This window comes from Astatotilapia calliptera, chromosome 4, assembly GCF_900246225.1.
Source record: "Astatotilapia calliptera chromosome 4, fAstCal1.2, whole genome shotgun sequence".
Taxonomy (NCBI): Eukaryota; Metazoa; Chordata; class Actinopteri; order Cichliformes; family Cichlidae; genus Astatotilapia; species Astatotilapia calliptera.
The window spans coordinates 33,303,454-33,327,219 of NC_039305.1; the positions used below are offsets into that span (position 1 = coordinate 33,303,454).

At 43.8% G+C, this 23,766-nt stretch overlaps 1 protein-coding gene across 3 annotated transcripts in view; it reads left to right on the top strand.

Annotated features, from left to right (window-relative positions):
• Positions 1–23,766, top strand: part of LOC113021483 (junction plakoglobin-like) — a 115,251-nt gene that overhangs the window by 55,520 nt on the left and 35,965 nt on the right. For all 3 annotated transcript variants that reach the window (XM_026166226.1, XM_026166225.1, XM_026166224.1), the window contains 2 exons: positions 20,580–20,833; positions 20,927–21,165. In XM_026166226.1, the coding sequence (XP_026022011.1) occupies positions 20,580–20,833; positions 20,927–21,165 (493 nt within the window). The remainder of the gene's footprint in view (positions 1–20,579; positions 20,834–20,926; positions 21,166–23,766) is intronic.

The window sequence follows — 23,766 nt, forward strand, 5'->3', positions numbered from 1 at the left end:
ACAGATTAAGTACAACAACTCTAATAGCTGCTGATATTTACTTAAATTATTTCTCTCTGATTGATCTTTCTGAATTGACTTTAATTGAATTGACTTTACTTTATTGACTCTTATGGCCTCTGACAGTGCACTCATCTCTGTGCTTGTTCTGTTAAACAGTATTCAATACCAGTGAGTGAAAAATTTGACCACATAGATCAGATTACACCATGGGCATCAACAGAACTGCACTGCAGTGGTTTGGATCATATTCATCTAAAATATTCCTGTTGGTGCATGTAAATGAAAGTACTTTGTACATTATATACAGTGGGGCAAAAAAGTATTTAGTCAGCCACCGATTGTGCAAGTTCCCCCACCTAAAATGATGACAGAGGTCAGTAATTTGCACCAGAGGTACACTTCAACTGTGAGAGATAGAATGTGAAAAAAAAAATCCATGAATCCACATGGTAGGATTTGTAAAGAATTTATTCGTAAATCAGGGTGGAAAATAAGTATTTGGTCAATAACAAAACTACAACTCAATACTTTGTAACATAACCTTTGTTGGCAATAACAGAGGTCAAACGTTTACTATAGGTCTTTACCAGGTTTGCACACACAGTAGCTGGTATTTTGGCCCATTCCTCCATGCAGATCTTCTCGAGAGCAGTGATGTTTTGGGGCTGTCGCCGAGCAACACGGACTTTCAACTCCCGCCACAGATTTTCTATGGGGTTGAGGTCTGGAGACTGGCTAGGCCACTCCAGGACTTTCAAATGCTTCTTACGGAGCCACTCCTTTGTTGCCCGGGCGGTGTGTTTTGGATCATTGTCATGTTGGAAGACCCAGCCTGGTTTCATCTTCAAAGTTCTCACTGATGGAAGGAGGTTTTGGCTCAAAATCTCACGATACATGGCCCCATTCATTGTGTCCTTAACACGGATCAGTCGTCCTGTCCCCTTGGCAGAAAAACAGCCCCATAGCATGATGTTTCCACCCCCATGCTTCACAGTAGGTATGGTGTTCTTGGGATGCAACTCAGTATTCTTCTTCCTCCAAACACGACGAGTTGAGTTTATACCAAAAAGTTCAACTTTGGTTTCATCTGACCACATGACATTCTCCCAATCCTCTGCTGTATCATCCATGTGCTCTCTGGCAAACTTCAGACGGGCCTGGACATGCACTGGCTTCATCAGCGGAACACGTCTGGCACTGCGGGATTTGATTCCCTGCCGTTGTAGTGTGTTACTGATGGTGACCTTTGTTACTTTGGTCCCAGCTCTCTGCAGGTCATTCACCAGGTCCCCCCGTGTGGTTCTGGGATCTTTGCTCACCGTTCTCATGATCATTTTGACCCCACGGGATGAGATCTTGCGTGGAGCCCCAGATCGAGGGAGATTATCAGTGGTCTTGTATGTCTTCCATTTTCTGATGATTGCTCCCACAGTTGATTTTTTCACACCAAGCTGCTTGCCTATTGTAGATTCACTCTTCCCAGTCTGGTGCAGGTCTACAATACTTTTCCTGGTGTCCTTCGAAAGCTCTTTGGTCTTGGCCATGGCGGAGTTTGGAGTCTGACTGTTTGAGGCTGTGGACAGGTGTCTTTTATACAGATGATGAGTTCAAACAGGTGCCATTCATACAGGTAACGAGTGGGGGACAGAAAAGCTTCTTACAGAAGACGTTACAGGTCTGTGAGAGCCAGAGATTTTCCTTGTTTGAGGTGACCAAATACTTATTTTCCACCCTGATTTACCAATAAATTCTTTACAAATCCTACCATGTGAATTCATGGATTTTTTTTTCACATTCTGTCTCTCACAGTTGAAGTGTATCTCTGGTGCAAATTACTGACCTCTGTCATCATTTTAAGTGGGGGAACTTGCACAATCGGTGGCTGACTAAATACTTTTTTGCCCCACTGTATGCTTTCCTAAGACATTATCATTAGAAACACTCCGTACATTTTCAGTGCTATGCAGATGACACCCAGCGTTATTTATCGATTCAGGCAGATGACACAAATTAATTAATTAAACTACAGGAAGGTCCTAAATATATAAAGGCCTGGAAATCTGTAATTTCCTACTAAGGTTATTGAACTCAGTCCTAAAAAAAAAAAATGTTAGATTCTACAGTACATTCCTTATTTTATATAACTTTTTTGTCATTTTCTTTATTAAGACAAACATAATTTAGGAGAGGAATGCCATCCCCTTGTTTTATTATTTTAATTCATTCCAAATGTTTATAGATGGTGAAAGGTCTGGATTGCAGGTTGTTAGGTTCAGCACATGGACTCTTTTACTATGAAGCCATGGTGTAACAGCTATAGTGTGGCTCGGGAGGTAGAGCAGGTCATCTTTTTGATCGGAAGGTTAGTGGTTTGATTCCTGGCTCCCGCAGGTTGCATGTCAAGTATCCTTGGGCAAGATACTAACCCCCAAGTTGCTCTCTGATGCATCCATCAGAATATGAATGTTAGTTAGAATTCAACTTTATTGTCATTGCACATGTCACAGGTACAAGGCAACGAAATGCAGTTTGCATCCATTAGCTATATCTACCATTAGATATAGATATATTACAAATATATATTAACAATAATATAGATATGTAAGTATATTACAGAAATGGGTCTATTATGGTATGTTATAATGTACACGGTATGAAGTATGTTGTGAATATTCTATAACTATAAGTATGTACAGGCTGTAGTGAGTACAAGCTATGAACAGGCTATGAACAGGATATAAATATGAAAAACTATACAGAATATGAAATAAAAAACTTTACAGAATCTGAGATATACAGCTATACAGAAATGGGAACTATGCAAGTTGTAAACAGTTGTAGGGTTAAAAATTATCGTATGTACAGAATGATTATTTACCCAGAGCTATACAGTAGTGCACATGTTCTTCACGCCACACTGTGCCATCTTTCGCTGTCTCAGTCCCCAAACAAGCTCTCTTTTTCGGTGTGCCCCGCTGGGCACTGGGTGTGCCCCGCTAAGCGGGGTACTGTGACGGGGCACACCCAGTGCTCTATGATTGGTGCACAATCATCTCTATGATTGTGCACCAATCAGAGCACTGGGTGTTTTTTGTACTGGGTATATATATGACACAATCTCACTGCACTTAGCCTAACCCTTCATTGCCCTGAAGAATTCTGTGGTGTACGGACCTCCTCTCCAAGGAAAGAAAATGCAGAGAAGGCTCACTACTCAGCAGGCGTTGGAAATGATCCTGACGGAAGTCGACCCTTGTGACTCGGATGGAGAAGACCTAGAAGTTCAGCCGGATTCGGACTCAGAGCTGTCTGATCAGTCTTCCGGTTAGTTTCATTTCATGTTATTTCCTTTTTCATTTCAAACAAGTAAGTGGATGTAGTTAGTAAGTTTGTTTGACCTTCCCATTGCTCACAATTTGAATTTGTTCACACTGCAGATGAGGAGACTGCTTCTCCACCGAAAAAGAGAGCTTGTTTGGGGACTGAGACAGCGAAAGATGGCACAGTGTGGCGTGAAGAACATGTGGGGACCCGTCTCCCTTTCACCCCAATAGAACCGTACGCTGCAGATGGAGAGCCAACGGCTAAGGCCAGGAGAAGTATCTCGAGTCGCCTTCAGAGCTTCCTGTGTTTCATCACTCTTGACATGCTTCATAGCATTCAAGAATGGACTATTCAACATGCACAGCAAACGGAGCATGTTCATTGGTTCATGGACCTCCCTGAACTAATGGCATTTATTGCAATTGTCATCTTGCGGGGGGTTTACAGGGTTCCATCGGTAAATGACTGCTGGTCAGCAAACCTGGGAAACCCACAGATAATTGGAACTATGGCACGAAACCGCTTCCAAGACATCATGCAACACCTACGCTTTGATGACAAGTCCACCCGCAGTGATCGAGCAAAGACTGATAAGTTCGCTGCAATTTCCAGTGTGTGGGGATCATTTGTCACCAACTGCATCACGTGCTACAACCCTGGTCTACATATCACCGTTGATGAACAGCTTTTCCCATCAAAGACTCGGTGCTGTTTCCTGCAGTATATTGCAAGTAAACCTGACAAGTTTGGGATCAAGTTTTGGGTGGCCTGCGACCTAAAATCCAAGTACATTTGCAATGTCTTCCCATATCTTGGCAAGGACCCCAATCGTCCCACTGGGGAGAGACTTTCTGAAAATGTAGTAATGAGGCTGATGGAACCATTCCTAGACAAGGGCAGAAATGTTACCACGGACATTTTTTTCACATCGCTTTCACTTGCGCAAAAACTTCTTGGACGGAAAACCACCATCCTCGGCACAGTCAACAAGATTCGCAGGGAAATTCCTCAATCCACTAGACAGACAGATCGCAATGAATTCACCACTCAGGTATGTTGCAGGTCTTTTGTGGTTCTATGTTTATGTGTTTCATTGTGTGTAAAAGGGCTATGGAAATAACAATTTATCTTATTTCTTAGGTGTTTTCAACCTCTGCTGCCACGCTGACGGCGTATGCGGCCAAACGGAAGAAGACAGTCTATATTCTTAGCAGCATGCACAGCGTGGTTCAGACTGATAACACTACCAAAAGGAAACCAAACACTGTCACCCTTTACAACAAAACAAAGTGTGGCGTGGATGTGATGGACCAGATGGTTCGGGAGTACACTGTCCGCAAAGGAACACGGCGACTGGCCAGTCGCCGTGTTTTATAACATGATTGACATGGCAGCACTGAATGCACATGTGCTGTATCAAGCATGCACCGGGACGAAGGAAAGACGGGTGGACTTCCTGGTGGAGCTTGCAAGGGAGTTGGCTCACTCTCATGTAGCTGCGAAGAAGGCAAGAAAAGATCAGTTGCTTCGGACACAACCCTCCACACCGAGCCCTGGAAAAAGGGCCACGTGTCAGGTCAAACACAGATGCAAAAAAAATCAGGCCACTGTGCGATGTGTTCACTGCTACAGGTACACATGTGGTAAATGCAGACGACAGATACCATGGCAGTGCCAGGATTGTGAGTGATTGCTGAAAATGTTGAAATAAAATAAAGCATATAGAAATAAATTGACTGATATTATAAGAACGAGCAAACAACTTTATTATAGAAGAAGATTATATGAAAATAAAAACAATATAAAAGGAACTTGGGATGTGTTAAACAACTTAATTAAACAAGGATCTTCTGGAACATCATATCCTGAATATTTTACTGATGCAAATGGTGAAAATCACAACATGAGTAATATTGTCGATGGGTTCAATAAATTCTTCATAAATGTTGGCCCTGAACTAGCAGCGGACATCCCGTGTCATAAAAATGAAAATATCAGTAATATAAAATCAAATCCCTTTTCACTGTTCCTCTCAGCTACAAATGAGCAAGAAGTAATAAATATCACATTAAAATGTAAAAGTAAGTCTTCAATGGATTATCATGACATAAATATGTCTGTAGTTAAACAGGTTATTCTGAATATTGCTAGTCCCTTAACATATATCTGTAATTTATCATTTCAGTCCGGTTGTTTTCCAAAAAAAATGAAAATTGCGAAAGTAATACCACTATATAAAAGTAATGACAAACACAGTTTTACCAATTATAGGCCTATTTCTCTACTGCCTCAATTCTCAAAAATTCTAGAAAAACTTTTTAATTCAAGATTAGAAAAATTCCTTGAAAAACATCAAATAATAAATGTTGGTCAGTATGGTTTCAGAACGCAAAGAACCACTTCAATGGCGATAATTGAGGCAGTAGAAGAAATTACTGATACACTGGATAAAAATAAATATGCAGTTGGTATTTTTGTTGACCTCAAAAAGGCCTTCGACACAATCAATCACTCAATTTTACTGGATAAATTGGAAAGATATGGTATTCGAGGGAAAGCTGGTAACTGGTTAAAAAGTTACCTAACAGGTCGGGAACAATATGTTAGCATAGGGCATTACCATTCAGAGAAACTTGGTATTACATGTGGTGTTCCCCAAGGGTCAGTGTTGGGACCAAAACTTTTCAATGTATACATAAATGATATTTTTGATGTTTCTCAAGTACTTAAACTCATACTGTTCGCAGATGACACCAACATATTTTTCAGTAGCGATGATTATACTGATCTTGTAATGACTGTAAACAGGGAGCTAAAATTAATAAAAAAAGGGATGGACATAAATAAATTATCATTAAATATAAATAAAACTAAAGCAATGTTTTTTGGTAATTTAAAATATAATATAGAATTACCAATTATCATTGAAGGTGTACCAATTGATAATGTGAGTGAAAACAAATTTTTGGGAGTTATAATTGATAACAAAATTTCATGGAAACCCCACGTCAGACACATAAAAACCAAAATTTCCAGAAGCCTCGCAGTTTTGAACAAAGTGAAACAATTCCTTGATAAAGATTTACTTCGTACTCTGTACTGTACCCTGGTTCTTCCATATCTTACATATTGTGTGGAAGTGTGGGGAAATACATATAAAAATACAACTAATCCATTAGTCACAGTACAGAAACGAGCACTGCGTATTATTCACAAGGCTGGTTATCTAGATCATACTCACAAATTCTTTCTTCAGGCAAAGTTACTTAAATTCCAGGATCTGGTTAATTACAATACATCCATAATTTTGTATAAAGCTTTTACTAAACTTTTACCGGCAAGTTTACAAACTAGATTTGAAATTCGAGAAAAGGTTTATAATGTGAGAGGCTTTGGAGAATTCAAATTACCCAGAACTCGAACAACCCGTAAAGGCTTTTGTGTGTCTGTATGTGGTGTGAAAATCTGGAACAGTCTGAGTTTACAATTGAAACAATGCAAAAATATTCATAGATTTAAATTTCTCTACAAACAGTTGGTCTGGTCACAGTATACTCAATGATGGGTTTTAGTGTGCTCTGTAATGTCTGTCCTCTTACCATTGCTGGTATGGATTCCAAAATAAAAAATAAAAAATAAAGTGTGCGTATGTATGTACATATATGTACTTGTGTGTGTAGATATATATGTATGTGTGTCTGTTACTTGTAGTTATTACTGCCTGTTACCTGTGGTAATGCAATTTATAATTTATATATTCTGTATTCAGTTATGAAGGCTCTAATTGTTGGTTGCGAGCTGCCGCTTAGATGCTTGTATCTGCCCGGGGCTGTTGATGGGTCTGTATGCAATGATGGGCGTAGCTGCGGGAAGTTTATTGTTTTTTTTGTTGATGAGTGAGTATAGGGGTGGGATTTAATAAGTTTTCTTCGTCCCACTCCTTTTTCAGGCAAGTTTTGTTTTTTGTTTTGTGTATTTTATGTTCAATATAGGTATTTGTTGTGCCTGAAAATGAATAAATAAATGAATGAATGAAATGAAATGTACTCACTCACTTTTTATCATTATTTGTAAATATGTGTACAAATGGTTGGTTTTTTGTACTGTTTTCATCAATAAATGTCAGCAACAAAGGACATACAAAGGACATGTGTTGATTTCTCCCTAAGATGGCAAACTGAAACACTCCACTCCCCCACCCCCTCAATCACTCACCCCCACTCCCCTCCCTCCAGAATTCCTAGGTAACGACCTAATCTACATATGAATGACTAGCCAATTTAGCTTCCACTTCCAGCATTTGACTGCTCTCCGGCTTTTAAAGGTAGAACGGTAGAAGCCTGGCAATCCCAGTGTTAAGATAAATGAGGGTGTGGATAGTTTCTACAGAGGCTGTATAAAGTGCTGGTGGTTGTGAGTGGTGGTTCAGTCCATGTTATTATTGTGTGTATGAGGGTACAGTTGTCCAGTGTGTGTGTGTGTGTGTGTGTGTGTGTGTAGGTGGTTGTGTGTTTTTGTATCTCCAGTCCATGAGTTTAACGTGGGTCAGATGTCAGGAGGCAGAGTTCAGGAGTCTGACAGCTGTGGGGAAGAAGCTGTTCCGGTACCTGGTGGTCTTAGTCCGGAGGCTCCTGTAGCGCCTCCCAGAGGGCAGGAGGGTGAAGAGTCCATGTGATTGGTGACTGGGGTCTTTGATGATTTTCCCAGCCCTTTTCAGACACCGCTTCCTGTAGATGTCCTTTATGGCAGGAAGTGGTGCTCTGGCGATGCGCTGGGCAGTTTTCACGACCCTCTGCAACGCCTTCCGGTCCGAGGCAGAGCAGTTCCCGTACCAGACTGTTATACAGTTGGTCAGGATGCTCTCGATGGTGCAGCGATAGAAGTTCACCAGGATGTCTGAGGACAGGTGGTTCTTCCTCAGAGTCCTCAAGAAGAAGAGGCGCTGGTGAGCCTTCTTGACCAGCTTGGAGCAGTTGGTCGTCCAGGTGAGATCCTCGGAGATGTGGACTCCCAGGAACTTGAAGCTGCTCACACGCTCCACAGCCGTCCCCTTAATGTGGATGGGTGGATGTGGGTCAGCATTCCTCCTGTAGTCCACGATGAGCTCCTTGGTCTTCTCGGTGTTAAGCAGCAGGTTGTTTGTGTCGCACCACTCAGCCAGACGATCCACCTCCTCCCTGTAGGCGGCCTCATCGTTGTCACTGAGGAGGCCAATCACCGTGGTGTCATCTGCAAACTTAATGATGGTGTTGGAACCATCAGCAGGTCTGCAGTCGTGGGTGAAGAGGGAGTAGAGGAAAGGGCTCATCACACAGCCTTGTGGTACACCGGTGTTCATTGTGATTGTAGATGAGCAGCGGTTATCCAGCCGGACATGTTGGGGGCGGTTGGTCAGGAAGTCCAGTAACCATTTGCAGATGAGGGAACTGATGCCCAGGTCTGTCAGTGTCCTGATGAGTTGTGAGGGGTGGATTGTATTGAATGCTGAACTGAAGTCTATAAACAGCATTCTGGCGTAGGTGTTGTTGTTGTCCAGGTGTGAGAGGACAGAGTGCAGTGCGATGGAGACTGCATCCTCTGTGCTCCTGTTCTGGCGGTATGCGAATTGGTGGGGGTCCAGGGTGGGGGGGAGACAGGATTTGAAGTGTGCTAGGACCAGCTGCTCTAAGCACTTAGTGATGATGGGGGTGAGTGCTACTGGGCGGTAGTCATTGAGGCAAGATGGGTTGGAGTTTTTGGGTATCGGGACGATGGAGGTGGATTTGAAGCAGGCCGGTACCACAGCATGGGCCAAGGACAGATTGAATATGTCTGTCAGCACTCCTGCAAGCTCCCCAGAACACGTTCTGAGAACACGCCCGGGGATGCCATCAGGACCTGCAGCCTTGTGGACATTGATCCTGCTCAGCACCGCTCCTACATCGGTGGGGGAGAGAGTCAGAGGTTGGTGGTCTGGCGTCACGTCTGCTTTGGTTGTGGTTGTGGGGTTCCCTCGCTCAAAACGAGCATAAAAGTTGTTGAGCTCGTTGAGGAAGGAGACATCAGAGGATGCGGGGGAGGGTTTGGTGGTCCTGTAGTCTGTGATGGTCTGGAGTCCTTGCCACATGCGTCGGGGGTTGGAGTTGGAGAAGTGTTCTTCTACCTTCTTTTTGTAATGTGTTTGGCTTTTTTGATGCCCTTCTTTAGCTTAGCTTTGGCTGTACTGTAGGCGTGTGCATCTCCTGACCTAAAGGCAATGTTGCGGGCCTTCAGGAGGAGACGAACATCCCGGTTCATCCAAGGCTTCTGGTTGGGGTACATGGATCCGTTTCTGGGTGGTGACACTGTCTGTGGTTTCGGAGATGTACTCCAGTACAGATGAGGCGTACTGGTCCAGGTCTGTGTGGGTGAACATATTCCAGTCTGTGTTTTTAAATCTGTCCTGGAGCACTGCGTCTGTCCCCTCTGGCCACACTTTAATTGTCCTCACAGCAGGTTTCACACGTTGGATGAGTGGTGAATAGGGCTTTGGAGTTGACGTCACACCGCAATGCATTATGGGAGCGCAGCGCCATTTTCGGGGTCTACGAATCAAACCAAACACACTGTGTTGGAACGACGACTACAAGAAAGATGCTTAAAAGCAGCTCAAAAGAGAATGAACTGTATAGAGACCGATTTCATTCAGAGGCGAAGCAGCGGTACTTGCAGAAAATAGCGTGCATTGGAAATGTGGACCCGTATGAAATAAGGCCGTGGAGTAGAAACCCTGAAGACCAACCGCTATTGACGTAGCCTGACATATTCTCGTACCTTGTCTGTGGAGTCAGCGCGTACAAGTCGTCATTCAAGCAAAGGTAAGTCAGCTCGAGTACTGCGAGTGAAATGCGTTTGATTTCCCTGCAAACATTCAGATTAGTGCAGCATAAATTCATTCATGAGGGGAAATGACAGTGAGAACATGTGGAGGCTGTTAGGTGGATAACATAATGAGTTCAGTGCACTGTTGTGACACTGTCCTGAAGGATTGTTATTCTTTATGGTTAAAGAAATTGCACTAATTTATTAATGTTTATTATAAATAATCCTTATTATACATCTTGCTTCCATGTTTGTATCTTGTGTCACTAAAAATACATTTTATTTTAATTTTATATATTGATCAATGACCTGCAGAATCTCCTTATCATATTAAGTGATTCATAATTGTCACTTTATGCTTTCTCCATCTCTAAAGTGATGACATCCTTGCATTACATACTTTAGGTTCATTTTCTGCAGGCAGATTTAGAATATAACATGCAGCGTTCTATAGATGGACACATAAAAAAATGAAAAATTACATGTATGTGCTAACTTTCTAAACACTTTGTTACATTTATGATAAAGTAGATAAAACACATTTACGTCGGCCTTGGCTCATTAGTTCTTGTCTTTAAATGAACTTTGTCTGTGTGTGTTTCAGGTGCTGCACTCTCAAAGACTAAATGAACCAGCATTGCAGCCATGGGTCACTGTGAGCATCACAGGGAAGGTTGAAGCCGCCCACTGCACCTGTATGGCCGGAGTCGCAGAGACCTGCAGCCATGTCGCTGCTCTTCTGTTTAATGTAGAAGCAACAGTGTTGATCCGTGGCACAAGGACTGTTACAGATGAACCTGCATACTGGGTTTTTCTGGGTAATATGACCAAGATACAGCCAGAGGTTGGCCATAAGATAGACTTCTCCTCTTCAGCTGCCCAAAAAAAAGGCTCTTGATCAAAACATAAACAGACCATCTGTAGTGACAGGTAAAAGGAGGGGTCCTCAAAACAGAAAAATCCCACCTGCTACTTTGGAGGAGTTGTCACTGCTATTGGATACTTTGCTGGAACACAGTAAAGCTGTGGGTTGTGGGAATGACCCATAATGTTTTATCTAGGGGTCTACATTTATGCCTGTAGTGCACTGTCATGTAAATAATTTGCATTTACTGAATATATACTGACTGAGTCCCACTGTTCAAAAGTTGAATAAAGAAACAAACTAATTTTTGCCTCTTTTTTTTTTTTATTGAAACCACCTTATAGAACATCACATCAGTTACAATGTAGAATCCATGTCATTTATAGTTTACAAATGACAAAATGTTTACACAAAATCACGAGTGTTTACATGACATCACCCACTACTAACATTATTTACTGTATCTTTTGAAAAAATACAGCAATTTTAACAGCACAATACTTAAGAATATTTAACAGGAGCCGGTTTCATTCTTCCCTGGTTTTATTATCACACTGTTCATCAAAACGGCAGCAAACCTTCACCATCTTATCATATATATCATATTTCATATTTCACCATCTTATCCAGAAGGGTCACCTCTTCACCCTCACATGGAAGAAGTAATCTGATTGGCATGGTGGTATGTTTGCAGCAGGTCTGTTCTGCCCTCGCACTTAACTAGGCAGACAGACAACCATCATCCCATGTAGAAAAACCACACCGTTGTTCCTTTCTGGTGGATTTATTTGATTGGATGCATAGCATGGCTTTGTCGAAATACATGAATGGATGAATGGTAAAAAGACTGTGCTGGCTTAAGAGGTAGCATAGGCAGGCACAGGAGTAGCAAACTGTCCTTCTCCCGTTAGACAGGAAGTAATGAGAAGTAGCACTTCCGGTAGAATGTCAAAATAAAATGAACAGTGTGCCAGAAACGAATAAAGATTGCATGAACTTGTATAACACTACATAACATGAGTGGTGACTCTTAAGGAGCCAGAACACTCCCCGCCTGACATCGGTAAGATGTCACACTTGTACCCAAACTAAACTTGTTGCACAGCAGCTGATACAAGAAGAACAACGTCTGTGACTGGCCTAAAGTAAACTTTGGCCTTACCATCTTTCACCACCTTGACTTCTACCTTCCTGACAAGTCCGTCACTACTAGGATGAACCTTTGCAATCACCCCCATGGGCCACTGATTTCTCTTCACGAGAGGATCTTTCAGGAGGACCACATCCCCCTGCTGCAGGTTTGGTCTGGTGGAATGCCACTTGCGGCGGCATTGCAGTGTTGATAAGTACTCCTTACGCCAGCGATGGCAGAAAGAGTTGGCCAGACTCTGAACTCTTTTCCACTGTTGCCTGTAGAGGTCCTTCTCCCCGAAGTCACCTAAGGGTGTTGGAGGTGCACCAACTTTTTGCGTGAGGAGTGTGGCGGGAGTAAGGATGCACGGAACATCGGGATCACTTGACACTGGAACCAGCGGCCGTGCGTTGATGATGGCGGCCACCTCTGCCATGAAGGTGATCAGGACGTCGTGCGTGAGGGGCCTGGAACCAAGTTGAGCGAGCTGGGAGTCTAATATCTTACGTGCCACTCCTATCATCCGCTCCCAACTGCCCCCCATGTGAGAAGAGTAGGGAGGGTTGAAGACCCAACTACATCCATGATCATTTAAGAAGGATTTAACACGTGGGTCACAAGGAATCCTTTTGTCAAACCCTAGCTCCCTGGAGGCTCCTGTGAAGTTAGTTCCACAATCCGATCTCAATTGCTTTGCAGGTCCTCTGACTGAAAAGAACCTGCGGAGAGCGTTAATGAAGCTAGACGTGTCCATCCCCTCTATGATCTCAAGGTGAACTGCCCTTGTGCTCATGCAGGTGAACATCACTGCCCATCGTTTGCTGCTGGCAAGTCCGCCCCGAGTACGACGAGAGGCAACCGACCATGGCCCGAACACATCTATGCCTACGTAAGAGAATGGAGGCTCAGCACTAAGGCGTTCTGCAGGAAGATCTGACATTTTTTGGAACTGTGTTACTCCCCTTAGCTTGCGACAAACTACGCATGAGTAAATGAGGCTGCTGATCTGGCGTTTACCTCCTAAGACCCAGTAACCTGCGGATCTTAAAGCACCCTCTGTAAGATGACGCCCCTGGTGCCTGACCCTTTCATGGTAATAGCGGACTAACAGGTTAGTTACATGGTGTTTGTGCGGCATAATCAAGGGGTGTTTTTCTGCGGACTCAAGGTCAGAATGAAGAAGGCGTCCGCCAAGCCTCAGGAGGCCTGATTTGTCAAGGTAGGGAGAAAGCTTTAAGAGAGGGCTTTTCTTTGGGATGTCCTTCCTTGACTCTATTTGTTTGAGCTCCTCTGGGAAGCTTTCTTGTTGGACTGCTTTTATAACCGTCTCTCTTGCTTGCTCAAAATCTGAGGTAGTGAGTTCATGACATATATGCCATCCCTTACATTGTCCGCCTGATTGCTTTACCTCAAAGGTGCGTGCAATGTGTGCCAAACGTGCAACTGCCCTGGTAAGGGACTGCCAGCTGGAGAAAGATTCTAAGTTTGCAGTCTTTAAACAGGGGTATGATGTTTGAATGGTGGCAGTGATCAAGGGACGAACTTCAATGTCTGAGTCGGGGTTTTGAAGTTGGAATGTACCTGATGAGTTGATCGGCCGGGTTGTGCACCGAGGGTACATAGCCCCACTGAGTTGGTACTGTTGCTCGTCTGATGCGTTGCACCCGGTTGTTCACGAAAACATGAAATCTTCTTGCCTCATTGTAGATATAGCCAAGAACGACTTTGCTGTCGGAGAAGAAGCGCATGTTACTAATCTGAATGTCCATTTCATCTCTGATTAGTTCCCCAACTTCCACCGCTAACACCGATGCACACAGCTCGAGCCTGGGAATGGTAAGATCGGGCTTGGGGGCAAGTTTGGCTTTCCCGAATATGAACGCAAACTCTGTCTCACCATTTTTGTTCGTTAACTTCAGGCAAGCCACGGCTGCAATAGCCTGGGTTGATGCATCACAGAAGACACAGATTTCTCTGTGCTTCGCACCAAGAAAGGAGAAGGAGCAGTATGGCCTTGGGATACGGATTTGCTCGAGTTGTTTGAGAGCATTCTTCCATTCTGACCACTCCTTAAACATGCCCTCTGGAAGAGTCTCATCCCACCCACAAGTCTCTTTTGTCAGCTCCCGCAACAGTGCCCTCCCCTTGATGCTCACTGGCACTGCAAACCCCAGCGGGTCAAAAAGGCTGTTGATAGTGGACAGAACACCTCTTTTCGTGTAAGGCTTTTCGGCTTGAGAGACTCTGAATGTGAAGGTGTCGCCTTCAATGTCCCAACATACTCCTAAGCTTCTCTGCATTGGAGGAAACTCTGTGTTGAAATCTATGTCCTTGAGCCCGCTTGCCAAGTCTACAGTAGAGAATGCTTTCATGACATTTGGGCTGTTTGAAGCTATTTTGTGGAGCCTCAGGTTGGACGCAGCGAGCAGCTCCTGTGTGTCTTTGAGGAGCTTAATTGCCTCTGACTCAGTAGGGAGGGATTTGAGTCCATCGTCGACATAGAAATGTCTTTGAACAAACTGTTTGGCCTCAGAATAGTGCTGTGTGTCGAACAGGTGTGCTGCCTTTCTCAGACCGAAAATTGCCACCGCTGGAGAGGGGCTGTTGCCGAACACGTGCACTTTCATTCTGTACTCGACAACTGGCTCTCTTGGGTCATTGTTGCGGTACCAAAGGAACCGGAGGAAGTTCCTGTGGTCTTCTCGCACCTGAAAGCAGTGGAACATTTGTTGTATGTCCGCTGTGACAGCCACCGTTTCTTCTCTGAAACGGATGAGCACCCCAATCAGACTGTTATTCATATTTGGACCTTTGAGCAGCACATCATTTAAGGACACTCCCTGAAACTTAGCACTTGAGTCAAATACCACCCTGATGTTCCCGGGCTTCTGCGGGTGATAAACGCCAAAGAAGGGCAGATACCAGCATTCTTCTCCTTCTTCGAGAGCTGGTGCTGGTTCGGCGTGATCCCTGTCAAACAACCCCTGCATAAAATCCATAAAATGTCTCTCCATCTCAGGGCGTTTATTTAATGTGCGGCGCAACGACTCTAAGCGGCTGAGTGCTTGGTTTCTGTTGTTTGGGAGGTGGGTTCTCGGTGTACGGAAAGGAAGTGGAGCTGTGCAGCTATTTGCATCGTCTTGGTAAAAGTCTCTTTCCATAATTTCCAGAAAGGCTTGGTCCTCAAAGGAAGGGGCTAGCTCTTCGTCCTTTTCACTTTGCTGGAATATGTGTTTCCCTATTTGACATGAACTGTGAGTGTTCCAGGATTTGTTGTGTGACTGCTCTTTGACATGAAAGCTGTTTTGACAGGGTGTTAGGAGACTTGGACGCCCGTTCTCTAGAACACTCGTTCTGTATGTGCCTATGATGGCTGGCTTATGGGCTCCTCCTAGGCATACATCACCTACAATAACCCACCCAAGTGCAAGTCTCTGGGCAAATGGAGCATTGACTGGTCCATTCACTCGTTCATACACTTTGTGCACTTGTATTATGTCTCGGCCTAACAGCAACATAATGTCAGCCTCAGGGTCTAGGGGCTGCATATGATCTGCTAGGTGTTTGAGGTGTTGATGGGCTAGGGCAATCTCTTGCGTTGGTATTTCATTCTTGTTGTCTGGGAGTGAGTCACACTCGAGCAAAGAAGGCAGAGGAGAGCTGAACTGGCCATCAACAGACTGTATAAAGAGGTTCTCAGCTAAGCGGCCATTTGTAGTGGAAACCCCTGTACATGTCTTAAGTGTGTATGGCGCTAGGTTGCTCATTGGGATGCCAAAGGTGTCGAAAAGATTTGACTTCGCAAATGACCTATTGCTCTGGTCATCTATGATAGCGTAAACCTTGACCTTTTTGTCTGGATGCCCCTTTGGATAAATGTAGGCTTGACATATTTTGGAGCAGGAACGCCCCCCACCTAAGTCCCCACAAACTTGAGTGCATGCTGAGCTAGTCTCCAAGTCTAGGCTACTCTCCCCGCCATGCTCCTCCCTGTCCTGGTCTGGGGCAATGTTTTGAGCTTTTGTGTTTTGTGTCCATGGAGCTGGACCTGCATGCAGCGCTGCAACGTGTTTGTTGCTGTTGCACTCTAGGCAAGTAATCTCTTCCTTACAGTCTTTAGCTTGGTGAGCTGAGGAATTGCAGCACCTAAAACAGATGTTGTGTTCCCTGAGGTATGCCTTACGCTCATCTAGTGTCTTTTCCCTGAAACCTCTACACTTCTTTAACGGGTGCGGTTTCTTGTGGATGGGACACAGTTTGTTTGTGAACTCACTCGTGCTGCCTAAGTTTGGTTTGTGAGTTTTGTTTACCTCTGTTTTGTGGACGGCAACAGGCGGTCTTGACTTGGCAAATCTTGTATAGTGGTTGTCGTGAGTTGTTGGATAGGATGTGGGACCTGATACAGTAGACTTAAAACTGGGGTCGTTTCTCATTTTCGCTTCATCTTGTATGAAGCGACAGAAGAATGAGAATGGAGGGAAATATACATCATGTCTCTGCTTGTATTTAGTCCCCTCTGACATCCACCTGTCTTGAAGATTTGTTGGCAACTTATCAACTATCAGGGCAATGCCACGTGATGTGTCCAAATACACTAGCCCAGGTAAAGAGCCGTCTGATTTGGCTGCATCAATTTCAGAAAGTAGGTCGCCAAGTTCTCTGAGATTCTGAGGGTCTTTGTTTGACACTCTAGGAAAGCGTTCAAGTCTGTCAAGGAGCGACTTCTCAATAGCCTCTGGGGTGCCATAACATTCTTGTAGCCGTGTCCAAACTCTGCTGGATTGTTGAGATTGACAGAGCGTATACGTTTGGCATGCTTAGACGACTCTTCTCCAAGCCACCGGGTGAGCAAATCTAACTGTTCGCTAGGCTTTAAGCTTAACCCTTCAATAGCGTTACAGAAAGAAGCTCTCCATGCCCAGTAGTCCTCTGCTCTGTTTGTAAACTTTGTCAGACCGTCTGCCACCAATTCTCTTTTTGCCAGAAACTTAGCGAGATTAGCAAAGTCACTGTTCCCGTTGTTGATTTGCGTTGGCTGGAAAGGTGGAGTGTAAGCGGAAAAGCTCATAGGTTGCGGTGTGGTACTTACATACCTTTGGCCACATTTTTCTTGGGTATCAGCAGCTGGTGTCAGATGGCTGCCAATCTCATATTTGATGTCCTGTTGATTTACCTGTGGGACATATTGAGGTGAAGTGGCTGGATCGGGGATTGGACTGATGTCACATTGTTTTATCGGCGTAAAGTGTTTGGGGTCCGGCAAGTCTTCTCTGCGATGCTCTGGTGAAGAATATCCAAGATAACTCTGTAGTCTGTATGACTGGGTTGAAGCTGGAAGCTGGAGTAGAGCGTGAGAGTTCAGCGCTGGTTGTGAGTTCTCTTGACCCTGTCGTGATTCCCCATATTGTTTTTCTGACACACGAGATGACCACATTTCCCCGCTTACCTCCTCTGCTATTGCTGCTTCAAATACATTGGCTTCAGCGAGCGCAGCTTCTGCTTCCTTTTCTTCTTTTAGTGCTTTTAATGTAGCACTTAACTCTGCTTGCCTCATTTTCACCTCAATCTCCCGTCGTGTAAACTCTGCTCTGGCGCGTGCTGCTTCGGCCTTTGCCCGTGCTTCGACTGCTGCTTTGGCGAGTGAGCTGCGGGATCTGGATGTTGATCCAGAGCAGGTGGACCGTACCTCCAGCTGCTCCTCCTCTGCTGACAGCATAGTGGCGTCTGGGTCAGATGTCTGGAAGACTGCCTCCTGAAGTAGCCGTTTCGCCAGTCTTTTTACTGTTCTGCCCTCGCACTTAACTAGGCAGACAGACAACCATCATCCCATGTAGAAAAACCACACCGTTGTTCCTTTCTGGTGGATTTATTTGATTGGATGCATAGCATGGCTTTGTCGAAATACATGAATGGATGAATGGTAAAAAGACTGTGCTGGCTTAAGAGGTAGCATAGGCAGGCACAGGAGTAGCAAACTGTCCTTCTCCCGTTAGACAGGAAGTAATGAGAAGTAGCACTTCCGGTAGAATGTCAAAATAAAATGAACAGTGTGCCAGAAACGAATAAAGATTGCATGAACTTGTATAACACTACATAACATGAGTGGTGACTCTTAAGGAGCCAGAACAAGGTCCCTTGTGTAGCACTGGAACCCAGTCACGATGTTTCATCCATTTCATAGGCTGGTTTGCTGCAATAATGCCAAATAATTAGCATCTGTATAGATAGAAGGTAGTTCTGCAAAATCACTCAGTAGGATGTTTGTTCTAATTTGCTATGACCTCAGAGCGCATCGAAAATAAAACTAATAGGCTATAAAGAGTGATATGAACATATTTAGAACTTACCGGAATGAAAATGTCTGGAGCACCAACAGATATCTGGAGATGGAAGAGAACTGGATATCAGCTCGTCTCACAGCTGCTATCCAGGCTAGACGCCTTCGTTTGGTAACATCAATACACGAGCTGCCTCATGTTGCTTCCAGGTTGGGAAAGAATGAAAAGATAAACCATTTTCAACCTTATTCTCTTGCCGGTGTTGTGTGTGACTTCGCTCCCTTTTCACTTGCGCTAGACCCCCAAAATGGCGGATCGGGCCAAAATCCTTTCCACGCCCACCCCCCGTGACATCACGCTCCAAAGCCCTATACCTAGGTGTGAGGAACAGGGAGAGATGGTCCGATTGTCCAATGTGGGGGAGGGGTGTGGCTTTGTAGGCTCCAGCCAGGTTGGAATAAACATGGTCTAAAGTCTTGTCCCCTCTGGTGTGGCAGGAGACATGTTGGTGGAATCTGGAGAGGACTGTCTTTAAGTTGGTGTGGTTGAAGTCGCCAGCAACAATAAAAGCAGCCTCGGGGTGTTTATTCTGGTGTTTGTTAATGGCTGCAGAAAGTTCTTTCATGGCCAACCTAGCATTAGCGTCGGGGGGGATATACACGGCAGTGAGTATGATAGAAGTGAGTTCTCTGGGGAGGTAATAAGGTCTCCATTTGACCATTAAAAACTCCGCATTAGGTGAGCAGTGACTCTCGGTAGTAGTGGAGTTCATGCACCAAGCATTGTTAATATAAATGCACAAACCTCCACCTCTGGTCTTGCCGGAGTCATCTGCTAGCCGGTCGGCTCAGTGTGTGTGGCATCCTGCTAACTCGATAGCATTGTCCGGGCAGCTGTTGTTCAACCATGTTTCGGTGAAAAACATGACATTTGAGTCCATAATCCATCTGTTGTTAGTGATGGAGAGCCGTATCTCATCCATTTTGTTTGCCAGAGAACGGACGTTGGTGAGGAAAATACTGGGTAAAGGCAGCCGGTGTGGTGTTAGGTTTAGCTTAGCCCGTAGCCCTCCGCGCCTACCTCGCCTTTGTTTACGATCTCGGTGCCGTCTGTGTGCACTTCCACCCGGCCGGGGAGAGTGGGCAGCCTCCGGTGTTCTGGAGATCTCTGGGATGAGTCAGAGATCGGCGATAAAACTGTTGGAGTTATGAGTCCAGATGTCCAGAAGCTCTTGTCTGCTGTAGGTCAGCAATTCTGGATGAATAATCTGATGAAAAGTAGATAAAAAACCGCTAAATAGCAGATTCTGGAGAGACACTGAGCCTCACGTTGTTCACGCGCCACCATCTTGGTCACCAGTAGTTAGTAAGCACTTAAACGCATAGAAGGAAGTGCTTGTGTGAATGGGTTTTCATGGGTGAATGTGGTGAATTGCTCTTCGAGTGCTCCAGGAAAGTAGAAAAGCACTATACAAAAATCAGTCCAGTTGCCATTTAGTCCAGTATGTGGTTTAGCATTGTCCTGCTCTAATATGTCTTGATGAAAGCATATGGTGTTCTAAAATTTATATATACCTTTAAATAATATAATAATATATATAATATAATAATTTTATATATACCTTTGAGCATCGATGGTGCCTTTCCAAACAAACTGGTAATTGCATATACACTAATGCAACCCCTTACCACAATGGAGGCAGACTTTGAACTGATTGCTGATGGACCTTCTCTTCTTTAGTCCAGAGGATCTTTTCCATAAAATAATTACAATTTTTGATTCGTCTGACCATAGAAAAGTTTTTGAAGAGCAAGGAGGTCCTGCGTTAAACTCTTTTTTAAAATCCTGTAAATGCGATAAGTTGATTGATACCACAGGCACGTCTGCTAGAAGGGTAAGGGGTAACACAGGCGGTTGCCAGTATTTTCCAGCCTTCTGTTGTGCCTGTGCCAACTTCTTTGAGATGTGTTCTTGTCACCAAGTTCAAAATGAGCTCATGTTTTTCCTGAAATAAAATGTTGTAGCTTGAGCATTTGATTTGCTTTTTTAAATTCTTCTACTGATGGCATATGGGTTTATGAGATTTGCAGTTTACACACACTGTACCATAACTCTTGTTGCCATCTCCCTCCAACAGATTTAGAAGCTCAGTACTCTCTTACCCGGGCTCAGCGGGTCAGGGCTGCCATGTTTCCAGAGACTCTGGTAGAAGGGGAGGCAGCCATGCCTGTCCAGTCAGATCCCTCACAGCAGAGCAATGTGCAACGACTGGCTGAACCTTCTCGGCTGCTAAAGACAGCTCTCGTCCACCTGATAAACTACCAAGATGATGCTGAACTGGCCACCAGGGCAGTGCCAGAACTCACCAAGTTGTTGGGAGACGAGGATCCGGTACAGAGCTCACACAATCAATTACTAAGGATTAGCTTGTTGAACACCAAGGAAACAGTGTTTTTTTAGATGGCTAGCTTCTTTATTTTCTAGGTTGTCGTGAACAAGGCGGCCATGATTGTCAACCAGCTAACCCGTAAGGAGGCCAGTCTCCGCGTGCTGGTGCAGTCTCCAGCCATGGTGGCATCCGTGGTGTGTGCCATGACGACAACAACTGACATGGAGACGGCACGTTGCACAGCCAGTGTGCTTCACAGCCTATCGCACCAGAGGGAGGGACTGCTGGCCATATTCAAGGCTGGAGGGATACCAGCACTGGTCCGAATGCTAAGGTACAAATACTTAGATTGTTGTTATTAGAATTATGTTCAATGATTTTGCCTTGTCAGCACTTAGGCTAAAACATTATGCCAAACTGCCTTCTATACACCAGAGGCTTTGCTATACTTGGTAGCAGAATCTGGCAAATTGTGTCCTGTTATCTGGACGTAGTGATTATGCTCATTGTCAACGTGGTTTGGCAACGTTACCTTGAATCTAAACCTTGTACATCTGTTGCAAGCAGGACTTTAAAGTATTGAACATTTCAGTGCTTGAAATATGTTTTAAGGGCTTTGCAGAAAAAATGGCTGGGAATGACATTCATGAAATGAAGTACATAAAGATGAAATAATAATGAACATTTCTAGTACTATAATTGATACAAATAAAAAATAACAATTTGTACAATTATAAATAAGGCAAGCATATGGCAACTTAAAATACTTACATACTGAAAAGCAAAACACAGAGGAAGGCCATTACAAATGCTCTAAATATGAATCTTTGACTTATTAATGTCCAGTCCAAGATGTAAAAAAAACCCCAAACAAACTGCTGGTCATTTTGAATACAGCACTTACTAAGAATGCAACCACCAACTTTCTTTTACACTTTTCACTGATTGTCTATTTGTCTCTAAACAGAAAATAGTTAAGAAAAAGGCAACATCAATGCTAAACCCCAACACCGTACAAAATATGGGACAGCCAGGAGCAAGGAAAGAAAAAACTAAGGAAAAACAAAGCTCAGACACACACATGCATGAGGAATGGGGGAGGCCAGAGCAAAGAACTCAGACAAACTGAGGGAATAAATAAACAAACTGATGAGGGCAACAGGAGAGGACATTTGTACCTAACTGGGATGTAAAATTAAATAAAAAGCACAAGAGACAAAGGTCTAACAAAATAAAACAGGAAGTAAGTGAACTTGGAACAGTAATGTGGACTTGAGAACAAAGGTAGAGCAGGCATGCACACGTTCGGACAACAATGTTAATTGTACTAGACCGTCCTTTCTGTAGAAATACAAGTAAAGTTTTCTGGCAGAAATCAGACGTCTAGATGTTTGAAAGGCTGACAAAGTCCACACACAGCCAGGTCCTGTACTGTACTGTCATTTGAAAGACTGAGGTTTGTGTCTTTTATGAAACTATTGAAATATAATTGCTAGATTCATTTGAGTGGTTTTCATTTAATTACATTTAGCTGGACAGCAGAAATATCTGCTCAAGTTAAATATTCAGTTTAACATTATCCACCTTAACGTGGTTATGGTTATGGGAAGATCAGTCACTGTGCAACCGCAGTGAGAGCTTGGTCCCCATTTAGGCAATACGTTGGACCCATTCCACCCATTCACAACAACAGTCACCTCTAGCTGAACCAGGTTTAGGGAGGGGCAGCCATCTGCCGCTACCGGTTCAGGGTAATTGGAAGAAGGCAGATTAAAGCTCTGACTGTTGAGGAGAGTCAGAGATTAATTATAATTAAGTATTAAGCATTAAATACAGAGTGGTGTATAAATGAATGGTGGTGGTGTATAAATGTATAAATACAAAGTGAAAAACAACACTCGGTGCATCATGGAAAGCTCACAGCAGGTTAAACCTATTGCACCAAAATTAACGGTGATTCACGGTCCACTGATCTGCTCCTAAACTATATGCTTTATCAAAAATGATAGTTTTAAGCCTAATCATAAAAGAAGAAAGGGTCCCTGTCTTCCAAATCCAAACTGGAAGCTGGTTCGGCAGAAGAGGGACTCTGAAGCTGAAGGCTCTACTTGGAAAAAAATAGATAAGCTACACAAAAAAAAACTTTTGGCCAGTGGAACAGGAACAGGAAATAATACCACACCACAGAGAGTTTTTTTGTGTAGCTTATCTATTTTTTTCCTTTTATAATAACTCATTTCATGGAATAATCTTCTACACCCTGCTGAATCATAATACTAACTTTGTCTTTAGGGATTTGCTACAAAAACTTAGCTCATAGTGAAATCACTAGCAGCATGTGTTCTTCCCCTGTTCCTCCCATGCTTATTTTAAAGACCTCATAGTGCCATAACACTCCAATAGAGCACTTTGCTCTCAGACTGCTGTTCACTTGTGGTTCCTAGCATATTTACTGTAAATATCGAATGGGAATTCCTGTGGTTTGGCATCATCAGTTGGAGACCTCCAGCTTGCAATGGGGCATTTTGCTGCTGAGTGTAATACAGCGGGAATGAGAAACAATTGTTCCAAGTCGGATGCCAAGATTCTCAGGCGAAAAAGGGTAGAGTGCTAACGTCAAGGCAGAAATGAGTTGCTGCCCCAAACGAAGGAATTCAAGTATCTCGGGTTCTTGTTTACGTGCAAGGTGCAAGTGAAGCGGGAGACCGACAAATGAGTTGTTGTGGCATCAGCAGTGATGGACCTCTGTATCGCTCTGTGGAAATGAAGAGAGAGCTGAGTGTGGAAGTGCCCTGTTTTACTTAGGGTCACAAGCCCTGGGTAGTAAGAATAAGATTGCAGATACAAACGGCAGAAGTAAGTATATATACACTTTAATAATGAAGTGCATTCATGAATAATATAAAGTTTACGAAAAATTGTTTCCAGGGGTTAA